Source organism: Cherax quadricarinatus, chromosome 68, assembly GCF_038502225.1.
Source record: "Cherax quadricarinatus isolate ZL_2023a chromosome 68, ASM3850222v1, whole genome shotgun sequence".
NCBI lineage: Eukaryota > Metazoa > Arthropoda > Malacostraca > Decapoda > Parastacidae > Cherax > Cherax quadricarinatus.
Genome location: NC_091359.1, coordinates 21,314,260 through 21,336,797, shown reverse-complemented (window position 1 = coordinate 21,336,797; position 22,538 = coordinate 21,314,260). Strand labels below are relative to the sequence as shown.

The 22,538-nt window shown below is 40.7% G+C and overlaps 1 protein-coding gene across 2 annotated transcripts in view; it reads right to left on the bottom strand.

The window, feature by feature from the left end:
• Window positions 1–1,171: 1,171 nt before the first annotated feature.
• The window catches only part of RpL28 (ribosomal protein L28), a 39,260-nt gene continuing 17,893 nt past the window's right edge, over window positions 1,172–22,538 (bottom strand). For both annotated transcript variants that reach the window (XM_070099761.1, XM_070099762.1), the window contains exons 4-5: window positions 9,530–9,643; window positions 1,172–1,298 (exon numbers count right to left, since the gene is read on the bottom strand). In XM_070099761.1, coding sequence (XP_069955862.1) covers window positions 1,194–1,298; window positions 9,530–9,643 — 219 coding nt within the window. In that variant the 3' untranslated portion in view covers window positions 1,172–1,193. The remainder of the gene's footprint in view (window positions 1,299–9,529; window positions 9,644–22,538) is intronic.

Here is a 22,538-nt window from a genome sequence, read left to right as displayed (position 1 = left end):
AGCTCCTAGGAGGCCAAAAAAAAGGGGGGGGGGCGTAAATCCCCCTTCCCTCTCAAGAGGACCCGAGCACCACAAGCAGTGTAGATACAACATGGAACCTGTGCCACACCCTACCCTTCATGCCGGTAAACCAGCAATCCAGGATAGCAACCTCATATCCGCCGAGACACCTCGGTGGACAAAAGAGAGGGCAGCTGGACACCTGCCACAAAGGATACCTCCTTTGGCCACCACCCCCCGGAATCCGAAAGGTAGCCTCCAGAGATACACCTGTTACCCGAAAGACACCCAAAACCACCCCCTGGGAGACCGGAGAGGGATCGGGACGTCCCCAGGTGATCCAGATTCCACGGCAAACTACACCACCGCCAAGATCCTCAACGGACTGGGATGGGCCCCGGTACCCTTCCTAGGAACTAGTGTGTCTGTGGGAAGAATCCCAGAGGCTGAAAATAGGAAGGGAATAGGGAGGGGAGGGGGGAAAGGGAAAAGGGGAGGATGGGACAGGGAAGGGGGGTAATTAGGTTCGGTCTGAGGAAGGGGGCCAAAAGGTCTAATTCCTAAGACCAAGAGCCTCTTCACCGTGCCAAAGAGCCCCCCATGAAGAGGAAAGGGTGCCAGAGCCACATACAAATGGGAAAGTAAAAAAAAAAAAAATATTTAATAAGAAAAAATGTGTTCAGGGAGGAGGGGGGTGGGGGGTAAAAATAATGGTTCAAGAATAAATTTCATAAAAACATGTACTTAACCTGCATCATGGTTACCTCTGCTATGACTGCTGATGGTCCCTGGAAAATACCTCTTACCTTAACTAGTATACAACACCAGGATGAGGCCTCCAGAATTGACTAAGCAAGTCATAGCAAAAGAGCCAGTTTAGACAAGAGGACTAACTGTGAAGTATCTTTCTACTAATAATGGCAGAGCCAAATTTCACAGAAGGGAAAAATATCACCCCCTTTCACTCTAAGGAGGACAAAATAAGAGGAAGAGTCTGGGCATGTTTAGATTAGATCTGAAAGGGGAAAAAAAAAAAAAGTCAATTACTCAATGAAGAGCCTCTTCAATGCACCAAGGAACCCAACTGGAAGGCGTAATGCATTCCTGAACTATCAACAGGTATATGTTATAAATTTCTTAAAGTTATGAGAAAGGTGCTAAAAACAAAGCGTTTCTGTCTTTATAAGCAAGGTTTATTCTGTTGTCTTCTTGGCAACCTTGTGAGTCCTACGACGAGCTTTCCTGAAAGGTTGAGCACGTTGGGAACGGAAGATGGCAGAGGCTCGTCGAAGAGAAGCCTGTAGAGATTTTTTAGCATTATTTGCATGAATAGAAAAATTGTTCAGAAACTGTTAACATTCAACTAAAATGCAAATATTAACCCTATGAGGGTTTCGGCCGTACTAGTACGGCTTACGACCCAGGGTTTTTTGACGTACTAGTACGCCTAAATTCTAGCACCCTCAAATCTAGTGGGAGAAAGCTGGTAGGCCTACATATGAAAGAATGGGTCTATGTGGTCAGTGTGAACAGTATAAAAAAATCCTGCAGCACACAAAAAAAACGACCGTTTTTTGGAATAAAACAGCGAATTTGCACTGTATTTTCGTATGGTATTTATTGTTATACAGTATTCTAGTTTTCTTGGTCTCATTTTATAGAATGGAAGACATATTACAGAAATTGGGATGATTTTGACTGGTTTTACAATGAAAAGTACCTTGAAATTGAGCTCAAAGTAGCAGAAATGTTCGATTTTTACCAAAGTTCAAAAGTAAACAAATCATGCCAAGCATCCAATACACGTCAACTGGCGAGTCTAATATTCTTTCGCAAGTGCGCCCATATTATTTATACCATTTTTTACACTAATGCAGTAGTCTGCATAACAGTAAATCTTCAATTTTTTGAGAATAAAAATTCAAAGTAGAAAGCAAAAGAATATAAGAGGGGCCTTGAGACGTGTCATTTTAGTGCCAGGAATGTCTTTCTTGCTTATTCTGGACCCTATTCGGAAATTGGCATCTTTTGAAATTTGTGTGAAATTGGCAAAATTACTAAATTCTGACCACTGTACTGGATAGTTGAAATTGATAAATGGGTGGTTTCTTGCACTCATTCGATAGAAAAAATGGAGTTCTAGCGAAATATTGTTCTTTGTCGACTAGTACAGTGGAATTGGCCAAAAATAGGGCTCAAAGTGGGCAAAATCGCCGATGTGTAAACATCGCCGAGACTGCTAACTTCGCGGGAGCATAATTCCGTAAGTTTTCCATCAAATTTCAAACTTTTGGTGTCATTATGATCGGGAAAATATTCTCTATCTTTTCATAAGATTTTTTTTTTTTTTTAAATTTGGCCGACCCTGAGAACGAGTCTCGGAGAGGGCCTGTCGACCCTCAAAGGGTTAATCATTCAGTGATAAATGTATGCATGAAAGTATGACTCCATCTGCTTTCTTTTTTATTGTATTTGTCTACTTACTTCACACAAGAATTTGCTGAGAAATGAAGCCTATCAGATGGTGTGCCTGTAAAAAATGCAATCAAGTACAGTGGTACCTTGAGATATGAGCAGCTCATAACTCGAACAATTATGTAAGTATATCTTTGTAAGTGCTTTTTAAGTGTATTTTTGGGGGTCTGAAACGGATTAACTGAATTTTCATTATTCCTTATGGGAACAAATTCGTTCGTTATCGGCACTCGAACAGCTTTCTGGAACGAATTAAGTTCGTAACTCAAGGTACCACTGTATTAGCAAATGATGGAAGCTTTAGCAAGTCAGAACTGCACTGCAGATTATGCTAGAATTGTAAATGACAAAACTGCATACAACTGAAAGCATTTTAATTGATAAACTACAGCAAATTGTCTTGTTTAGTAAGCATCTTCAGTGAGTAATAAAATGGTACACTTCACAAACCCACAATTTAGAGGAAATTTTTGATGATGCTTCAGTTCATCTTATACCAAGTCATGACTGCACTGGTACAGTGGACCCTCGGACATCGTCCAAATCAGATTTCGGCCGAAATTCTATCCTGGATTTCAGCCAGCAACTCAGAAATCGGTCATATTTGATGCGTCCACCCCCCATGCGTGAGAGTCAGTCTGGCTGTCTCTCTCGGTGAGCGAGCAACATTCCGCGCATTCATCCAAACATTTCTTTGTAATCCATTGTTTTTGTGGTTGTTTATTGAATGCGACTGAGAAATAAGCCACCATGGGCCCAAAGAAAGTTCCTAGTGCCAGCCCTTTGGTAAAGGACTGAGAGGGCAGAATGTGCTTTCTTCAGTGATTCTACAATACGATACTAAACCAGCAGGAGTCGATAAAGGCTATAGTGTCAACCAGTGATAAAGTGTATCATTAATTGTGTAGCAAGTAAGTTAAACAATTAGGCGATAGAAAAAGGATGACAAGAAACTAACTCCTCCAATGTTGTTGGAGGTATATGAGGGCTATTGACAACATATGCCGCCCTGCGCATCTTCCACCATCCTAAACCTCTGCCAGCATCTCAATAACCACTATTACTTTACATTCTCCACAATAACCATTACATTATGTTTTTATACAACATTTCTTATTTATAAATTATGTACATTGTTTCAGTGTGACTAGTAGTGTGTTTAGTGGTGGTGGCTGCTGTTGCAGCCACCACTATACAGCTTATGCTGTCAGTGGTCCTGATAAACCCAACACCACCACCACCACCACTAGTCACATACTTTTTTTTTTTTTTTTTTAACAAGTCGGCCATCTCCCACTGAGGCAGGGTGACCCAAAAAGAAAGAAAATCCCCAAAAAGAAAATACTTTCATCATCATTCAACACTTTCACCTCACTCACACATAATCACTGTTTTTGCAGAGGTGCTCAGAACACAACAATTTAGAAGCATATACCTGGAGAGAGTTTACCTGGAGAGAGTTCCGGGGGTCAACGCCCCCGCGGCCCAGTCTGTGACCAGGCCTCCTGGTGGATCAGAGCCTGATCAACCAGGCTGTTGCTGCTGGCTGCACGCAAACCAACGTATGAGCCACAGCCCGGCTGATCCGGAACTGACTTTAGGTGCTTGTCCAGTGCCAGCTTGAAGACTGCCAGGGGTCTGTTGGTAATCCTCCTTATGTGTGCTGAGAGGCAGTTGAACAGTCTCGGGGCCCCTGACACTTATTGTATGGTCTCTTAACGTGCTAGTGACACCCCTGCTTTTCATTGGGGGGATGGTGCATCGTCTGCCAAGTCTTTTGCTTTCGTAGTGAGTGATTTTCGTGTGCAAGTTCGGTACTAGTCCCTCTAGGATTTTCCAGGTGTATATAATCATGTATCTCTCCCTCCTGCGTTCCAGGGAATACAGGTTTAGGAACCTCAAGCGCTCCCAATAATTGAGGTGTTTTATCTCCGTTATGCGCGCCGTGAAAGTTCTCTGTACATTTTCTAGGTCGGCAATTTCACCTGCCTTGAAAGGTGCTGTTAGTGTGCAGCAATATTCCAGCCTAGATAGAACAAGTGACCTGAAGAGTGTCATCATGGGCTTGGCCTCCCTAGTTTTGAAGGTTCTCATTATCCATCCTGTCATTTTTCTAGCAGATGCGATTGATACAATGTTATGGTCCTTGAAGGTGAGATCCTCCGACATGATCACTCCCAGGTCTTTGACGTTGGTGTTTCGCTCTATTTTGTGGCCAGAATTTGTTTTGTACTCTGATGAAGATTTAATTTCCTGATACGTATAAAGATACACAACATATCCCTCCAAACTGCTAATATCCCGAAACCCCTCCTTTAGAGCACAGGCATTGTACTTCCCATTTCCAGGACTCGAGTCCGGCTATTTTTAATAGTCACATACGTAATGGCATATTTTATTCATTCTAGAGTATATATCATGTTTCTATGTTATTAATATTGTTTATTATGTCATATCAAATGAATTTTGATAGATATACAAGCTGTAGAGTTGATATTAGTGCCAACAAGAGTCTTCAATAAAGGTAAAAGTGATATTAAATGTTCATTTATACATTTCATTAGTCATTTTATTTGCTTCTCATTGTTATATGTATGTAAAACTATAGTTAACCTTAAAGCTGTCCAAATGTAGATCTACGTTTGCACTGCTAACGCTCTGAACGTATATCTACATTTTATTTTTCCTTCCTTCATAATTGGCGCAACAGGCCCAAGTCACCTAGACATGAGAGAATGGGTCTGCGCACCCAGTGTGCAGTGTGAAAAAAATCGGGGACACTGGGGTACCATGTGGTAGTACCACACAGCTTCAACTCCATCTTGGGTCAACATCAGGGCAAACCCCCGTGATTCACTCATGCCTAATCGTGTTAACAGTTCACTATTCTTGCAAAGTGATAGAGAACATGAATTTAGTGATTTTGACACCGATATAGCCACTAGTGATCATGGAATTAGTGAAACTATTGATGATAATCCAGATAACCCTAAGCCCATCACCTCTTGGGTGGCCAGTGTGGCCACAACAGACCCTCAGCCCAGCACCTCTGGGGTTGCTAGTGTTACTACCCAAAGGCAACTCTGCAAGAGGAAATTATCATTTTCCATGCGTTACGGTGCTGATGATAGTGAAAGTGATATAAGTGACAATGATGAAATTGATTTTATGCCCATAGAGAATTTGTCGAGTGAAAGTAATATGCATTATTCCCCAGCAAAATTTACTTTTAGGCTTTGTCGGCATATGCAGTCGGTGGCAAGGGTCGTGGCAGGTCACGATCCAAAACCCCAGCCACTGATAGTGATAGTGATCATGAAGGGAAATATGCTGGGATGGAGGAAGGAGGGGGTTGGTGGCACAGTGCCTGGACCTCATGGCGCAGTGGGTGGGCAGACAAAGGACCACCCAGTACCCTCTCAATGTGCTGCCTCTATTCCCATCCCCCCTCCTGCTCCCCCACGCCCCATGCCACAGGTTCACCCTGCACCACGTGACCGCGAATGGAACTGGACCGAAAGTACACCATTCGTGCCATATCCCTTCAATTTTGATGCCAGTGGAAGTGGCATCAGGCCTGAATGTCCCATCACAAATGAGTCTACAGAGTTAGACTATTTCCAACTTTTCTTTGATGAGCCTATAATGAACCTGTTACCCAGACCAACATGTACTACGGTACGGTATACAATGGACCACAGCAGTAGCTGACGGTGGTGCAGCAGTAGCACCAGCTGACCGTGGTACAGCAGCAGCTGACGGTGGTGCAGCAGCAGTTGACGATGGTGCAGCAACAGCTGACCATGGTACGATAGTATTTCTCGCCCTTTTTACCACAGGGTTGGCACTAGAAGCTTTCTTTGAGCCCATGGTGGCTTATTTAGCAGTTACAAGCACTAAAAAAATAATAATAATATAGGTATGTAGTCCGCCTGGGCTACATAGCTACGTGATATTTAATGTGGCCCAGAGCCATATTATTACCATCAACAAACCATGTTCACCGTACCTTTAGATGCCATCCTAAACAAGGGGAGAAGAAGTAATGAATAACTCATGCCAAGTATTGTAAACAAAAGCGTTACATATTAACCCTTTGGGGGTTTCGGCCGTACTAGTACGGCTTACGCACCAGGGTTTTTGACGTACTAGTACACCTAAATTCTAGTGCCCTCAAATCTAGTGAGAGAAAGCTGGTAGGCCTATATATGAAAGAATGGGTCTATGTGGTCACTGTGCGCAGTATAAAAAAAATCCTGCAGCACACAGTGCGTAATGAGAAAAAAAAAAAAAAACTTTGACCGTGTTTTTGGATTAAAACAGCGATTTTGCACTGTATTTTCGTATGGTATTTATTGTTGTATTCTAGTTTTCCTGGTCTCATTTTATAGAATGGAAGACATATTACAGAAAGTGAGATGATTTTGACTGGTTTTACACTGAAAAGTACCTTGAAATTGAGCTCAAAGTAGCAGAAATGTTCGATTTTTACCAAAGTTCAAAAGTAAACAAATCATGCCAAGCGTCCAACACACGTCAACTGGCAAGTCTAATATTCTTTCACAAGTGCGCTGATATTATTTATACCAATTCTACACTAATGCAGTAGTCTGCATAACAGTAAATCTTCTATTTTTTGTAAGAATAAAAGTGGAAAGCCAAAGAAATATAAGAGGGGCCTAGAGAGGTGACTAATGAACAGAGAACTTGTTATTTTAGTGCCAGGAATGTCTTTCTTGTTCATTCTGGACTCTATTCGGAAATTGGCATCTTTTGAAATTTGTGTGAAATTGGCAAAATTGCTAAATTCTGACCACTTTATTGGATAGCAGAAATCGGTAAATGGGTGGTTTCTTGTACTCATTCGATAGAAAAAATGGAGTTCTAGTGAAATAGTTATGATTTTTGTCGACTAGTACAGTGGAATTGGCTGAAAATAGGGCTCAAAGTGGGCAAAATCGCCGATGCGTAAACATCGTTGAGACCGCTAACTTCACGAGAGCATAATTCCATAAGTTTTCCATCAAATTTCATACTTTTGGTGTCATTATGATTGGGAAAAGATTCTCTATCTTTTCATTAGAAAAAAAAATCATTATTTTTTTTTTAATTTTGGCGACCCTGAGAACAAGTCTCCGAGAGGGCCTGGCGATCCCAAAGGGTTAAGGGGAGTAATGTAATGTTTTCCCTCCGCCCGGCTACCACACCTCCATAGTATATAAATAAAATATTTATATACCAATTAATGTGTTTCTTATATAATTTTGAAGAAAATATAGATAGATTAATGAAAATGTCTATATTAATGTAAAACAAGACATTTAATGTGCCCAAGAGTGATTATTACAGTAGACTGTCGTTTAACATGGTTTTGTCTTGCACATTTTGGTTATAGCACTATCGAAGAATTGTCTCATATTTTTGTTTAACATTTCATAAAATTAGTTTAACACAGTTGCAGGAGGGGAAAAAATTTTGAGTGCGCAGTCACCCGCTGGGCAGGATGGTCTGTGCATTACACCACTGAGTCAACAATGATACTCGGGAAGTTCGCCGTGTTTATTTATATACATATTTTCTTATTTTCATTGCCATTTGTTAAATCTGCCAAGCAATCATGGCACCCAGTAAGCATAAAAGTGTTCCCACAAGCGACAAGAAAAAAGGCTTAAGCATTCAAGTCTAGGAATTACGAAGAAAATCAAGATATTAGATAAGCTTAAGAGTGGCTCACGTGTGGCGGATACAGTGAGGGCCTATGGCCTTAATGAAGCGTCAGTTCATACAATTAAAAAGAATGAGGTGAATAACACACTGACTTGACTGAATGATTTATTTGACTGAATAACTTACTGACTTGACTGACTTACTGAAAAAGAGCACATGTTTAACACATAGCACGTAATGTTTTCTGTAATGGTCGCGGTCACTTTTTTTTTTTTCCCCTCCCCGCCCTCCAACCTTCAATACCTCTCTATAATGTCAGATTTTTATTAATTTAGGAGTCTTTATCATGTTTCCAAATTATTTATGTTATACCTAATATTATTCTGGAATAAATATGACAAGCAGATAACTTATTGATAGTAATAGTAGTATTGTACAATATTTTATAGTGCCGTGAGCTCACACCACCACACGCCATGGTGGTCCAAGAGCTACTGAGAGACTGCTCGTGCCTTCTTCCTCTCATAGCCCCACCTACCCTTCAATACCTCTCTATATGTCAGTTTTTATTAATTTGTGCATCATTATCATGCTTCTACGTTTTTTGTGTTATACCTAATGTTATTCTCGAATAAATATGATATGTAGATGTTTATTGATAGTAGCAGTGCTTTGAAACGGGGTCTAGACCAGCTCATGATGCCTTCCCATCAGCTGTATAATGTACTGCAGGGTTATAGAGCCCAGAGTTCCATTACAGAATTTATGCACACTCCAATACAACCATCAACTTCAGTACCAGAACTTCAACCAGTAGGGTCACACCATCCATATCCACTCTTCACAATCATCCACAAACACCATTACCCACAATTTAAGGTAAGAAATATTCTTATTTCTATTGCATTTGTAGTCTCAAGTAGTACTATATCACAACAATACACTACAATTACATATTCACTTTTATTTTGTAAGATCTGGAGGTCTAAAAAAAAGTTGTTTGGCTTTTTGGGGCTCCCAGGAATGTAACCCTATTTTTCCCACAAGTTTTTCAGTTTGTTTAACACGATGTTTTCAGGAAAGTAACTGTGTTAAACAACGGTCTACTGTATTACATAATAGAGGCTCACGGAGAATGTAAACAAACTGGGTGGCACCCGCAGCATAATTTGAAATCGCCGTATTAGCAAAATGCCATAGAGCGGGGCCCTACTGTATTTATGTAATTAACAAGAGCCTAAATGGAAAAAGGAAAACGAAAACTGTTTGGACCCTAGCTGTTGTCACCCTTACATACTATTATTCTCACCCAATTTACCTGAATCAGGGTTCAGTGCCATATTAAAACCTTCAATAGAGAGCATTATTACAGCTTTCAAGTCCTTACCATTTTTAGATCCTTCCTGTAGTGGTTGTAGCGGATGAATCTACGAATGGAATTGAGTGCTCGGCGAGGCCCAGCTTTAATGGTGGTCTTTACCATATTTTTGGCTGGCTTGTTCTGTGAAAGAATGTGAAACTATATAACAAAAAATGATTTCTAGATAATATAAATATCCTGTTTGAAAACTAATATGTTCTTAACCCTTAAATGGTCCAAACAGATCGACGTTCAAATTTGTATTGCTACAAAAGTAGATCTACTTTTTTTTACATATTTTCAAATATAACAAAAAAAAATGTAGATAAAAGTTTTTTAAATGTTTTCAAATGTAAAACAAAAAAGAAGATCTACATTTTTTTACATACTTTCAGATGTTGAAAAAACGGATATATACATTTGGACCGTTTAAGGGTTAAGAGATGTTACATGCCGACATTGCTTGTACATGTATGGTATACAATACCAACAAGATGAAGAACTAGTCCTTCAGCTGAGGGACTAATTATCTCATCTTTTGTATATACTTCTCTCTTCCAATATTTTTTAACAAGTCGGCCATCCCCCGCAGGGTGACCCAAAAAGAAAGAAAATCCACAAAAAGAAAATACTTTCATCATCATCATTCAACACTTTCACCTCACTCACACAATCACTGTTTTGCAGAGGTGCTCAGAATACAACAGCTTAGAAGCATATACGTATAGATATACGTACAGTGGTCCCCCGCTTTTCGTAGTTCCCGGCAATCGTAAAATTCGCCAATCATAGGGGTATTTTCGTATAAACATGAACTCACTTTTCATAGGTTGACTCGCGAGTCGTAGTTCGTCCGGGACGCGTACGCACGGCGTAAGCCAGGGCGGCAGCCAGTCTGGCTTTGTTTACAAGTAAGCGAAGGTCCCCTCACGTGCTCCAGCGAAATATTTCATAATATTCCATTTATTTTAGTGCTTGAAAGTACTAAATAAGCTACCATGTCTCCAAAGAAAGCTCCTAGTGCCAAGCCTGTGGTAAAGAAGGTGAGAAATATGATTGAAGAATATGAAAGTGGTACAAGTGTGGCCGAACTGTCCAGGATGTATAAGAAACCCTACACAACCTTATGTTCCATAGTGGCCAAGAAAAATGAAATAAAGGATGCTGTTGTTGCAAAGGGAGTAACTATGCTGACAAAAATGAGATCACCAGTACTGGAAGAGGTTGAGAAGTTATTAATGGTGTGGATAAATGACTTCGTTTATTTGTGAAAAGGCTAGGCAGTTGCATGAAGATTTGGTAAAGAAATTGCCTGCAAATAGTGGTGAAGTGAGTGAATTTAAGGCCAGCAAAGGGTGGTTTGAGAGATTTAAGAACCGTACTGGCATACACAGTGTGGTAAGGCATGGTGAGGCTGCCAGTTCGGACCACAAGGCGGCTGAAAAATATGTGCATGAATTCCAGGAGTACATAGAGGCTGAAGGACTGAAACCTGAACAAGTGTTCAATTGTGACGAAACAGGCCTCTTTAGGAAGAAAATGCCAAAGAGGACCTTCATTACACAAGAGGAAAAGGCAATGCCAGGACACAAGCCTATGAAAGACAGGCTGACGCTAATGTTCTGTGCTAATGCTAGTGGGGATTTCAAAGTGAAGCCATTACTAGTGTACCATTCTGAAAATCCCAGTGTGTTCAGGAAAAACAATGTTATGAAGAGTAAATTGTGTGTGTTTTGGAAATCTAATAGTAAGGCATGGGTCACGAGGGAAATTTTCGTCGAGTGGTTCAATGAAGTGTTTGGCCCTAGTGTGAAGGAGTATCTCCTGGAAAAGAAATTGGATCTCAAGTGCCTGCTAGTAATGGACAATGCACCTGTTTATCCTCCAAACTTGGATGACCTAATTTTCGAGGAGTCTGGGTTCATCACAGTAAAGTTCTTGCCCCCAAATACCACTCCTCTCCTCCAACCCATGGACCAGCAGGTTATTGCAAACTTTAAAAAAAACTACACAAAAGCAATGTTTCACAGGTGCTTGACTGTGACCACAGACACTCACTTGACCCTAAGGGAATTTTGGAGAGAACACTTCAGCATCCTCCACTGCATAACCCTTATAGGTATGGCTTGGGAGGGAGTGACTACCAGGACTTTGAACTCTGCCTGGAGAAAATTGTGGCCAGATTGTGTCAACAAGAGGGATTTTGAAGGATTTGGGACTGACCCTAATGAGCCTATGTCTGTTGTAAAATCAATTGTGGCACTGGAGAGTTCCATGGGGTTGGATGTGAGCTTGGAGGATGTGGAAGAATTGGTGGAAGACCACAATGAAGAGCTCACCACTGAGGAGCTGCAAGAGCTTCAGCAGGAAGAGCAACACATCGCAGCTCAGAATCTTGCTGCAGAGGAGGAAGAAGAGAGATGGAAGAAGGTGCCTTCTTCAGAAATTGAAGAGATTTTTACTATGTGGGGTAAGATGGAAAGCTTTATGGAGAAACATCACCCTAACAAGGTTGTTGCAAGCCAGGTTGGCAACATGTACAGTGACAAAGTCTTGGGCCATTTTAGGGAAGTGTTAAAGAGACGCCAGAAACAGAGCTCTCTCTCCACAGTTATTTTGTGAGACAGGACTGCAGTGACTCTCAAGGTGGTCCTAGTGGCATTAAGAAACAGAGAAGAGAAGCAACCCCAGAAAAGCAAATGGTACCTGAGGTGCTGATGGAAGGGGATTCCCCTTCCAAACTATAAACAATCCACTCTCTCCCCTCCTCCAGTCTCCCATACACTAAGAAGAATCTCCAATAAAGGTAAGTGTTATGCTGTTAATGTTTCATTCATCATTTCCCATTGTATTGTTTATGTACTACATGTATATTTCATGTTAAAAATTTTTTTTGTTTTAATACTTCTGGGTGTCAGGAACGGATTAATTGTATTTACATTATTTCTTATGGGGAAAATTGATTCGTAAATCATAAATTTCGTTTATAGTAATGGCTCCAGGAACAGATTAATTACGAACAATGAGGGACCACTGTACAACATATCCCTCTAAACTGCCAATATCCCAAACCCCTCCTTTAAAGTACAGGTATTGTACTACCCATTTCCAGGACTCAAGTCTGGCTATGTAAAATAACTGGTTTCCCCGAATCCCTTCACTAAATATTACCCTGCTCACACTCCAACAGATCATCAGGTCCCAAATACCATTTGTCTCCATTCACTATCTAAAACGCTCAAGTACGCTTTTGTGCATGAGCTTCCAATTATGTCCTTGAATTTGAACTGATAAAGCAACTGGATGGCAAAACTTCTACAATAAAGATAACCAGATGTTTTACATGTGTAATTCTTTCTCCTTGTGCCTTATGTGACTAGCTCTCATTTGATTTTTATATATGTACATAGTAAATTCAATATTTTCATGTCTATTTTTTGGAATACCTGGACTACTTTCTAAATTTCCTCATTACTTCAACATTTTACCAGCAATTCTTATATATACTGCTTTTAATCATATTTGTTTCACTGAAACATGAAGCACTTGATTTAATTGTTTTAATCAGGAATGGGAGAGGGGCAGTCAAAGCAGCAAGACCTGGCAACACTTGACACACTAATAAGGAAAAAACTTGATTAATGAATTGCTTAAATCATGTATACCTGGAGAGGGTTCCAGGGGTCAATGCCCCCACAGCCCAGTCTGTACTTTTTATTTTAAGCAACAAGTGCACATTACTCTTTCCATTTTCAAAAAACTGAGCTGCTTCTCATTAATATGAAAATACATTATTTGAATGTTTGTTCAATAATTTGTTTTCAACTCATACCAGTAATTTTAACTTTTTCTTTGCACAAATGATGGCATTAATCTGAGCTATTACTAAACAGTGACAAATTTACACTGCCAAAAGTGTGTGGCATGCAAAGCTTATATCTAAGATGGTGATGAGGCCCTCCAGTTATAATCATCCATAATTGGGATAATCACACCTGGATTTTGATACTACAAAGTAAACACGCGTTTGTATCTTATTTCATGATGTGCAAAACCAATGTAGGTCAATCAGTACAAAGAAGTGATCAGGTTGTCTATCCACTAATAGCTGCCTGGTCCAAGAATGGGGAGAGAAAAGGGAAGGAAGGAGAGCATTACTAGTCAATAATGGCTAGAGCGAGAAAGGATTTACAATCCTGGAAAAGTGATTTCTCAGATATAACATGAACAATAACCATACATTATTTTTTTTTTATTAGCACACTGGCCGATTCCCACCAAGGCAGGGTGGCCCGAAAAAGAAAAACTTTCACCATCACTCACTCCATCACTGTCTTGCCAGAAGGGTGCTTTACACTACAGTTTTTAAACTGCAACATTAACACCCCTCCTTCAGAGTGCAGGCACTGTACTTCCCATCTCCAGGACTCAAGTCCGGCCTGCCGGTTTCCCTGAATCCCTTCATAAATGTTACTTTGCTCGCACTCCAACAGCACGTCAAGTATTAAAAACCATTTGTCTCCATTCACTCCTATCAAACACGCTCACGCATGCCCGCTGGAAGTCCAAGCCCCTCACACACAAAACCTCCTTTACCCCCTCCCTCCAACCTGTCCTAGGCCGACCCCTACCCCGCCTTCCTTCCACTACAGACTGATACACTCTTGAAGTTATTCTGTTTCGCTCCATTCTCTCTACATCTCCGAACCACCTCAACAACCCTTCCTCAGCCCTCTGGACAACAGTTTCGGCAATCCCGCACCTCCTCCTAACTTCCAAACTACGAATTCTCTGCATTATATTCAAACCACACATTGCCCTCAGACATGACATCTCCACTGCCTCCAGCCTTCTCCTCACTGCAACATTCATCACCCATGCTTCACACCCATATAAGAGCGTTGGTAAAACTATACTCTCATACATTCCCCTCTTTGCCTCCAAGGACAAAGTTCTTTGTCTCCACAGACTCCTAAGTGAACCGCTCACCCTTTTCCCCTCTTCAATTCTATGATTCACCTCATCTTTCATAGACCCATCCGCTGACACGTCCACTCCCAAATATCTGAATACATTCACCTTCTCCATACTCTCTCCCTCCAATCTAATATCCAATCTTTCATCACCTAATCTTTTTGTTATCCTCATAACCTTACTCTTTCCTGTATTCACTTTTAATTTTCTTCTTTTACATACCTTACCAAATTCATCCACCAACCTCTGCAACTTCTCTTCAGAATCTCCCAAGAGCACAGTGTCATCAGCAAAGAGCAACTGTGAGAACTCCCACTTTATGTGTCATTTTAACTCTACGCCTCTTGCCAAGACCCTCGCATTTACTTCCCTTACAACCCCATCTATAAATACATTAAACAACCAGTGACATCACACATCCTTGTCTAAGGCCTACTTTTACTGGGAAATAATCTCCCTCTTTCCTACATACTCTAACCTGAGCCTCACTATCCTCGCAAAAACTCTTCACTGCTTTCAGTAACCTATCTCCTATACCATATACCTGCAACATCTGCCACATTGCCCCCCTATCCACCCTGTCATACGCCTTTTCCAAATCCATGCCACAAAAACCTCTTTAGCCTTATCTAAATATTGTTCACTTATATGTTTCACTGTAAACACCTGGTCCACACACACCCCCTACCTTTCCTAAAGCCTCCTTGTTCATCTGCTATCCTATTCTCCATCTTACTCTTAATTCTTTCAATAATAACTACCATATACTTTACTAGGTATACTCAACAGACTTATCCCCCTATAATTTTTGCACTCTCTTTTGTCCCCTTTGCCATTATACAAAGGAACTATGCATGCTTTCTGCCAATCCCTAAGTACCTTACCCTCTTCAATACGCCTATTAAACACCAACCACTCCAAAACTATATCCCCACCTGCTTTTAACATTTCTATCTTTATCCCATCAATCCCAGTTGCCTTACCCCCTTTCATTTTACCTACTGCCTCACAAACTTCCCCCACACTCACAACTGGCTCTTCCTCACTCCTACAAGATGTTATTCCTCCTTGCCCTATACACAAAATCACAGCTTCTATCTTCAACAACATTTAACAATTCCTCAAAATATTCCCTCCATCTCCCCAATACCTCTAATTCTCCATTTAATAACTCTCCTCTCCTATTTTTAACTGACAAATCCATCTGTTCTCTAGGCTTCCTTAATTAACTTGTTAATCTCACTCCAAAACTTTTTCTTATTTTCAACAAAATTTGTTGATAACATCTCACCCACTCTCTCATTTGCTCTCTTTTTACATTGCTTCACCACTCTCTTAACCTCTCTTTTTTTTTTCCTATACTCTTCCCTCCTTGCATCACTTCTACTTTGTAAAAGCTTCTCATATGCTAACTTTTTCTCCCTTACTACTCTCTTTACATCATCATTCCACCAATCGCTTCTCTTCCCTCCTGCACCCACTTTCCTGTAACCACAAACTTCTGCTGAACACACTAACACTACATTTTTAAACCTACCCCATAACCATACATCAAGGTATTTATAGTGGTCTTGTATAATCCACCACCCAAGAGATGACCCAGGATAGATTATAAGACAGCATGCAGCAAAATTAAGGAGACAAAATTCAGAAGCAGCAGTATTATTATTTCCCAGTAAAAGTAGGCCTTAGACACGGATGTGTGATGTCACCGTGGTTGTTTAATATATTTATAGATGGGGTTGTAAGAGAAGTAAATGCGAGGGTCTTGGCAAGAGGCGTGGAGTTAAAAGATAAAGAATGACACACAAAGTGGGAGTTGTCACAGTTGCTCTTTGCTGATGACACTGTGCTCTTGGGAGATTCTGAAGAGAAGTTGCAGAGATTGGTGGATGAATTTGGTAGGGTATGCAAAAGAAGAAAATTAAAAGTGAATACAGGAAAGAATAAGGTTATGAGGATAACAAAAAGATTAGGTGATGAAAGATCGGATATCAGATTGGAGGGAGAGAGTATGGAGGAGGTGAATGTATTCAGATATTTGGGAGTAGAAGTGTCAGCGGATGGGTCTATGAAAGATGAGGTGAATCATAGAATTGATGAGGGGGAAAAGGGTGAGTGGTGCACTTAGGAGTCTGTGGAGACAAAGAACTTTGTCCTTGGAGGCAAAGAGGGGAATGTATGAGAGTATAGTTTTACCAACGCTCTTATATGGGTGTGAAGCATGGGTGATGAATGTTGCAGTGAGGAGGAGGCTGGAGGCAGTGGAGATGTCATGTCTGAGGGCAATGTGTGGTGTGAATATAATGCAGAGAATTCATAGTTTGGAAGTTAGGAGGAGGTGCGGGATTACCAAAACTGTTGTCCAGAGGGCTGAGGAAGGGTTGTTGAGGTGGTTCGGACATGTAGAGAGAATGGAGCGAAACAGAATGACTTCAAGAGTGTATCAGTCTGTAGTGGAAGGAAGGCGGGGTAGGGGTCGACCTAGGAAAGGTTGGAGGGAGGGGGTAAAGGTGGTTTTGTGTGCTAGGGGCTTGGACTTCCAGCAGGCATGCGTGAGCGTGTTTGATAGGAGTGAATGGAGACAAATGGTTTTTAATACTTGACGTGCTGTTGGAGTGCGAGCAAAGTAACATTTATGAAGGGGTTCAGGGAAACCGGCAGGCCGAACTTGAGTCCTGGAGATGGGAAGTACAGTGCCTGCACTCTGAAGGAGGGGTGTTAATGTTGCAGTATAAAAACTGTAGTGTAAAGCACCCTTCTGGCAAGACAGTGATGGAGTGAATGATGGTGAAAGTTTTTCTTTTTCGGGCCACCCTGCCTTGGTGGGAATCGGCAAGTGTGATAATAAAAAAATAAAATAATTGCAATTTATAGTAGTTCTTGTCATTTCAAAACAAATCTTTGTTCTGACACTAGTATTAGATACTGAAATTGTACTCAAATTGTCACAAACACACTGACAGGTGGACATTTACACCTGCCTCGGTCATTTACTAATGTCTTGGAATATATACAAAGTATTTGTAAGTCCCAGCAATCATCATCATCATCATCATCATCATCATCATCATCATCATCATCATCATCATCATCATCATCATCATCATCATCATCATCATCATCATCATCATCATCATCATCATCATCATCATCATCATCATCATCATCATCATCATCATCATCATCATCATCATCATCATCATCATCATCATCATCATCATCATCATCATCATCATCATCATCATCATCATCATCATCATCATCATCATCATCATCATCATCATCATCATCATCATCATCATCATCATCATCATCATCATCATCATCATCATCATCATCATCATCATCATCATCATCATCATCATCATCATCATCCGTAATAATAATAATACATAATAACCGTGCGTGTTGTAAGAGGCAACTAAAATGCCGGGAGCAAGGGGCTAGTAACCTCTTCTCCTGTATATATTACTAAATGTAAAAGGAGAAACTTTCGTTTTTCCTTTTGGGCCACCCCGCCTCGGTGGGATACTGCCGGTGTGTTGAAAGAAAGAAGAATAATGCAGAATAATAATACATAATAATAATAAGTAATAAAAAAAGTTCACCCCTGACAGTGACAAGATAAGGGGAGATAACATCTGATAAGTAAACGAGGGTGGGGGAGGATGATAATAATAATAAATAAAAAAAGTTCACCCCTGACAGTGACAAGATAAGGGGAGATAACATCTGATAAGTAAACGAGGGTGGGGGAGGGTGCAGCTGATAAGAAAAGATTAGATAAGCATCCCCCTTGCTTTGTTTTTGCTGGTACACAAACATTTGTCTGTCTATTTGTCTGTCTGTCAAGCTCCCTGTCTGTCTATCCATCTAGCTTTCTGTCTCAGAGAGAACCACAAGACTGCGTCATCACCTTTACTCACATCCTCAAGCAGAGTATAGCACTTTGTCTGGATTTTTGGGGGTTATCCTAGGTAATTTATACTACGTATACTTGTACAGTGGACCCCCCGCATACTGTTGGCCTTACATAACGTTAAATCCGCATACCGCTACATTTTATCGCTAAGATTTTGCCTCGCATACCGCTAAAAAATCCACTCAACGCTGTTCGTCCGAGACGCGTCTAATGTGCGCCCTTAGCCAGCCTCACATGTTCCACCGGTGGCACTGTTTACCAGCCAGCCTCCACGGTAACATCCAAGCATACAATCGGAACATTTCGTATTATTACAGTGTTTCTGGTGATTTTATCTGCATAATAAGTGACCATGGGCCCCAAGAAAGCTTCTAGTGCCAACCCTACAGGAATAAGGGTGAGAATTACTATAGAGATGAAGAAAGAGATCATTGATAAGTATGAAAGTGGAGTGCGTGTCTCCGAGCTGGCCAGGTTGCATAGTAAACCCCAATCAACCATCGCTACTAGTGTGGGCAACAAAAAAGGTAATCAAGGAAGCTGTTCTTGCCAAAGGTTTAACTGTGTTTTCGAAACAGAGATCGCAAGTGATGGAAGATATTGAGAGACTTTTATTGGTGTGGATAAATGAAAAACAGATAGCAAGAGATAGCATTTCTCAAGTGATCATAAGTGAAAAGGCTAGGAAGTTGCATGAGGATTTAATTAAAAAAATGCCTGCAACTAATGATGTGAGTGAATTTAAGGCCAACAAAGGTTGGTTTGAGAGATTTAAGAGGCGTAGTGGCATACATAGTGTGATAAGGCATGGTGAGGCTGCCAGTTCGGACCACAAAGCAGCTGAAAAATATGTGCAGGAATTCAAGGAGTACATAGACGGTGAAGGACTGAAACCTGAACAAGCGTTTAATTGTGATGAAACAGGCCTGTTTTGGAAGAAAATGCCAAGCAGGATGTACATTACTCAGGAGGAAAAGGCACTCCCAGGACTTAAGCCTATGAAAGACAGGCTTACTCTGTTGATGTGTTCCAATGCTACTGGTGATTGCAAAGTGAAGCCTTTATTAGTGTATCACTCTGAAACTCCCAGACCGTTCAGGCAAAAGAATGTTCTCAAGGCTAATTTGTGTGTGCTGTGGAAGGCAAACAGTAAGGCATGGGTCACTAGGGACTTTTTCTATGACTGGTTACACCATGCATTTGCCCCCAATGTGAAAGATTACCTAACTGAAAAGAAATTAGAACTTAAGTGCCTCCTGGTGTTAGACAATGCCCCTGGTCATCCTACAGACGTGGCAGAGCGACTTTATGGGGACATGAAATTCATTAAGGTGAAGTTTTTGCCTCCTAATACCACTCCTCTCCTGCAGCCCATGGACCAGCAGGTTATTGCAAACTTCAAAAAACTGTACACAAAAGCTCTGTTTGAAAGGTGCTTTGTAGTGACCTCAAACTCAACTGACTCTAAGAGACTTTTGGAGAGATCACTTTAATATCCTCAATTGTGTAAACCTTATAGGTAAGGCTTGGGAGGGAGTGACTAAGAGGACCTTGAACTCTGCTTGGAAGAAACTGTGGTCAGAATGTGTAGACAAAAGGGATTTTGAAGGGTTTGAGGCTAACCCTGAGAATCCTATGCCAGTTGAGGAATCCATTATGGCATTGGGAAAGTCCTTGGGGTTGGAGGTTAGTGGGGATGATGTGGAAGAGTTGGTGGAGGAGGACAATGAAGAACTAACCACTGATGAGCTGATAGATCAACTTCAACAGCAAGAGGCCAGACCTGAGGAAACTGGTTCGAAGGAGGGGAGAGAGAAATTGAAGAAATTGCCTACTACAAAGATTAACCCTTTGAGGGTTTTCGTCGTACTAGTACGTCTTACGCGTAGGGGTTTTTGACGTACTAGTACTCATAAATTCTAGCGACCTCAAATCTAGTGGGAGAAAGCTGGTAGGCCTTCATATGAAAGAATGGGTCTATGTGGTCAGTGTGCACAGTCTAAAAAAAATCCTGCAGCACACGGTGCATAATGAGAAAAAAAAAACTTTTTCCATTTTTTTTTAATAAATCAGCGACTTTGCAGTGTATTTTCGTATGGTATTTATTGTTGTATTCTAGTTTTCTTGGTCTCATTTTATAGAATGGAAGACATATTACTGAAATTGGGATGATTTTGACTGGTTTTACAATGAAAGGTGCCTTGAAATTGAGCTCAAAGTAGCAGAAATGTTCGATTTTTACCAAACTTCAAAAGTAAACAAATCGTGCCAAGCGTGCAATACACGTCAACTGGTGAGTCTAATATTCTTTCACAAGTGCACCAATAATATTTATACCATTTTTTACACTAATGCAGTAGTCTGCATAACAGTAAATCTTATATTTTTTGTGAGAATAAAAATTCAAAGTGGAAAGCAAAAGAATATAAGAGGGGCCTTGAGACGTGACTAATGACTAGAGGAAATGTCATTTTAGTGCCAGGAATGTCTTTCTTGTTTATTCTGGACCCTATTCCGAAATTGGCATCTTTTGAAATTTGTGTGAAATTGGCAAAATTGCTAAATTCTGACCACTGTACTGGATAGTTGAATTTATAAATGGGTGGTTTCTTGCACCCATTCGATAGAAAAAATGGAGTTCTAGCGAAATATTCATGTTTTTTGTCGACTAGTACAGAGAAATTGGCCGAAAATGGGGCTCAAAGTGGGCAAAATCGCCGATCCGTAAACATCGCCGAGACCGCTAACTTTGCGAGAGCATAATTCCGTAAGTTTTCTATCAAATTTCAAACTTTTGGTGTCGTTATGATCGGGAAAAGATTCTCTATCTTTTCATAAGAGAAAATATTTTTTTTTTTTTTTAAATTTGGCCGACCCTGAGAACGAGTTTCGGAGAGGGCCTGTCGACCCTCAAAGGGTTAAGGAAATCTGTGCAATGTGCAAACCTTTATGGATGAAAATCACCCTCACACAGCTATTGCAAGCCGTGCTGGTGACTATTACACTGACTATGTTGTGAAACACTTTAGGGAGTCATAAAGGAACGAGAGGTACAGGCCACTATGGACAGATATGTTGTGCGACAGAACTCCAGTGACTTTGAAGCTGGTCCTAGTGGCATTAAAAGAAGAAGGGAAGTAACCCCAGAAAAGGACTTGACACCTCAAGTCTTAATGGAAGGGGATTCCCCTTCTAAACACTAACACTCTCTCCTCCTCCCATCCCATCAATCATCACCAGATCTTCAATAAAAGTAAGTGTCATGTAATTGTGCATGCCTTTTTCAGTTTGTGTGTATTAAAATTAATATTTCATGTGGTAAAAATGTTTTTTTTTCATACTTTGGGGTGTCTTGCACGGATTAATTTGATTTCCATTATTTCTTATGGGGAAAATTCATTTGCATATCGATAATTTCGCATAACAATGAGCTCTCTTGCACGGATTAATATCGCTATGCAGGGGTCCACTGTATTTATGTGTACCTGTGAGACAGAGATAGACAGATTGAAAGAGACAGAGACAGACAGGAGAGAGAGACAGACAGGAGATAGAGACAGACAGGAGACAGAGACAGTGACAGACAGATCGACAGACCCTAAACTTGGGGTTAACATCACTTTCCTGTTAAAAGAGGAGTGTTAATATGACATTGCATCAGTGAATCCTTGGTGTTTGCCGCGCTGTTTGCTCTAGCTGGTGCTCAATTTAACTGGCATAACTGGCACTCCCACAAGGTACTAAGTGGTCCCAGATGTTTTTAATACTGCGCACACCTAGTGTTAAGACCAATTCTATGCTGACCAGGCATCTCAGGCCAATCGTGCCAAATTTGGAGGCAGGAAAAATAAAACGTACATATAAGTTTGGGGCGCTACATGAGTGAACATATATATACCTTTGGACCGTTTAAGGGTTAATCATTTCCAAATTAGATGAAATGTAAGGAAGTGTCCTGAAACCAAGGCTATATTTCCTACACCATTTTTTTTTTTAGACTTCACAATGCAAGAACCAACTTCAAATACAGACATGCCACCCTAAAATCAAATTCAATATTGAGAGCACTGTTGGATGTAACCCTATAATAGCACAAATAATTATGAAATCATTGACTGGGTTCCCACAAACCATAAT